The sequence below is a fragment of the Argentina silus genome (genome assembly GCF_951799395.1).
Source record: "Argentina silus genome assembly, contig: scaffold_818, whole genome shotgun sequence".
Lineage (NCBI taxonomy): Eukaryota > Metazoa > Chordata > Actinopteri > Argentiniformes > Argentinidae > Argentina > Argentina silus.
The window spans coordinates 8,263-11,132 of NW_028152780.1; the positions used below are offsets into that span (position 1 = coordinate 8,263).

At 58.4% G+C, this 2,870-nt stretch overlaps 1 protein-coding gene across 1 annotated transcript; it reads right to left on the reverse strand.

Moving 5' to 3' along the window:
* Positions 1-443: 443 nt before the first annotated feature.
* On the reverse strand, positions 444-1,599 carry LOC310824635 (serine/threonine-protein kinase WNK1-like; the record flags this gene model as incomplete). The annotated part of the gene is made up of 2 exons (XM_083697895.1): positions 444-1,019; positions 1,373-1,599. Coding segments are annotated over 2 exons (641 nt in total), but the record flags the coding sequence as incomplete, so codon positions are not given.
* Positions 1,600-2,870: the final 1,271 nt, after the last annotated feature.

Below are 2,870 nucleotides of genomic sequence, written 5' to 3' on the forward strand. Positions count from 1 at the left end.
TCTGTACAGGGATTCTCTCTCATGAAGGCCACTTGTTGTGTGTCTGCTTCCAAGGTGGGTTTGTTTATCTAGTACTCTATCATTATTGCACCACATGGCAACAGAAAGGGGGGGGGGGGGGGGGGGGGGGGTTAGAGGGGGGGTCTCCAGGCTGAACCCTAAACCCCTATCCTAATTGAGGCTACCTCCACTCACCATGGGGTGGGGGGGGGAGAGAGGGAGAGGGGGGCAGGATTAACATTTCTTCTTAGGTCAGCTAGCTGTAGCCCAAACCAGACACAAGTGCAACCCTGGGTTCTTCTCCCTCTCTGCGTCCCTCCCCCCCTCCTTCCCTCCCTCCCTCCCTCCCTCCCTCCCAGACGTCAGTAAAGGAACCCAACACCACACACATAGTTAACAACAGCAACTGTTACAACTCTCTTTGGCCACTTAACATTGCACCCTTGTGTCCATTGGTTAGCCCAGCCCAGCCCAGTCCAGCCCAGCCCAGCGCAGCCCAGCCCAGCGAGAGCCAGCTGGTCTGTCCAGTCTAGCCTAGCTCAGTCCAGCCCAGCCCAACTCTACATGTCCAGCCCAGCCGATGGAGGCCCAGGGCCGGTCCTGCCCTACGTGGTCCTCAGGTTGGGCCCCCCAGGGCTGCTGACAGACTTGTGCATGGAGCTGCTGCTGATGTGGAAGGCTTGTAGGGAGCCGGGGGGTGAGGTCACCGTACTCCCCCCCACCCCCACCCCGGAGGGGGGGTAGGGACACTGGCCCAAGGGCTGGGAGGAGGCGCTCAGCAGGCCGGGGCCCTGGGCCTGGGGCAGGCTGGGGCCCGTGGAGCCCACCCACTGGGCGCTGTAGGGGGCGGAAGGGTAGGAGTACTGGGGCGGGGGGCACAGGGAGCCCTTGCGGGGGCCCAGAGAGGTAGCGGGGGTGCTGGGGAGGGGCGAGTGGCCCCCCAGGGACGAGGCGATGCTGCTGGGGCAAAGCTGACTGGGGGCCGAGAACTTCCTCCCCATAGTGGCAGAGGGGATCACCTGAGGGGGAGGTGGGGAGAGAGAGGGGGAGGAGGGGAGAGAGAGGGGAGAGAGAGGGGAGGAGTGTAAGATGGTCCGTATGTATATTCACTTTCTGTCACCTTAACATTTACATCAGTCCCAGTCCGTGTGTGTGTGTGTGTGTGTGTCACCTCGTAGCTGTGGCCCTGGGACGGGACCTGGTGGTGTGTGTGTGTGTGTCACCTCGTAGCTGTGGCCCTGGGAAGGGGCATGGTGGTGTGTGTGTGTGTGTGTGTGTGTGTGTGTGTGTGTGTGTGTGTCACCTCGTAGCTGTGGCCCTGGGATGGGGCCTGGTGTGTGTGTGTGTGTCTGTGTGTGTGTGTGTGTGTCACCTCGTAGCTGTGGCCCTGGGACGGGGTCTGGTGGTGTTTGGAGCTCCTCTTCCCCTGGGACAGGCTCATGGCGTCGCGGGCCCAGTTGTCCACCAGCTTGTGGAGGTCATCAGTGAAGGTGCCCTTCCGACTCTGGTGGGGGGCGCTGGGGGACTGGGCCTGACCCTGGCCCTGGCCCTGGCCCGGACCCTGGCCCGGACCGCTGACCGTGTTGGTGCTGCTGGTCCCTGTAGACACACACACGGGAGGGGAGAGGAGGGGGGTGAGGGCTGGGGCTGGGGTCGGGGCCGGGGCCGGGGCGGGGGCGGGGGCGGTGGGTGTGCTGGGCGTACAGACAGGGTAAGGTCTGGTTGGTTGGTTGAATTGAGACACTGTGGCTGAAGCTGTGTTGGAGTATTAGAAAAATCCAGACTCAACCGCTCTGAACCACACAAGACTGTCTGCCTGTCTGCCTGTCTGCCTGCCTGCCTGTCTGTCTGTCTATCTGTCTGTCTGTGTGTCTGCCTGTCTGTCTGTCTGTCTGTCTGTCTGTCTGTGTGTCTGCCTGTCTGTGTGTCTGTCTGTCTGTCTGTCTGTCTGCCTGCTGGATGTGTTTAAAGGTGACAGCCTTCGTCATGAGGCTAGAATCCAATCTGAAACAGCAGTTAGCAGTTCCTTATGAAGCCAGTAGGGGGAGCCAAAGCTCTACTGGTGGGTACTCAGGAACTGAGGATGTTGAAGCTTGGTGCGTGTGTGTGTGTGTGTGTGTGTGTGTGTGTGTGTGTGTGTGTGTGTGTGTGTGTGTGTGTGTGTGAGTGTGTGTAGCAGTTCGTCCAGGAAGTAGAGACAGAACCAGAACCGTGTGGGTCAGAGAGGTCGCGTGTGGAGTGACAACGTGAAAATACGTCAGCTCCCATTCCAGAGTCACTGCCATGTCCTCCAGGCTGACTGTCTAGAGCAGTGATCCCCAATCCCGCTCCCGGGTCTGGACCGCTGGTTGTCCGGGTTTTTGCCCCAGCCTAGTGGTGTCACACCTGATTGAACTAATCAAGTGAGCTTGAAAACCATGATCAGCTGACTCAGGTATCAGTGCTGACCTGAATCAGGTGTGTCAGGGCTAAGCTGGAGCAAAAGCCTGCAGCGCTGCAGATCCAGGAGCAGGAGAGAGGCCCTGCACTAGAGGACAAAGTCATTCTACTGTTTGTTAGTATGTGACTGTTTGATTTCTGGATTCCTCCTGTTAAGCGCTTCGTATCTCATCTGTCTCATCTGAAATGTGACATACACTGTCAATAGAGTTTGATTTGATTGGATTTGTATCACTGTGTTACTACTCATGTCATTATACTGTCATCCACGCCCCTGGGTCCCTGTACACAGGACAATACACCTCTGTCTCTATAACAACAGGCATGCAGGAGGGGAGACGCGTGTTGGAGAACATGTGTGTCGGTCCTGTAGTCCTCCGGCCACTAGGGGGACAACAGGAGCTGATGCATTTCCTTTAGCAAACACAACT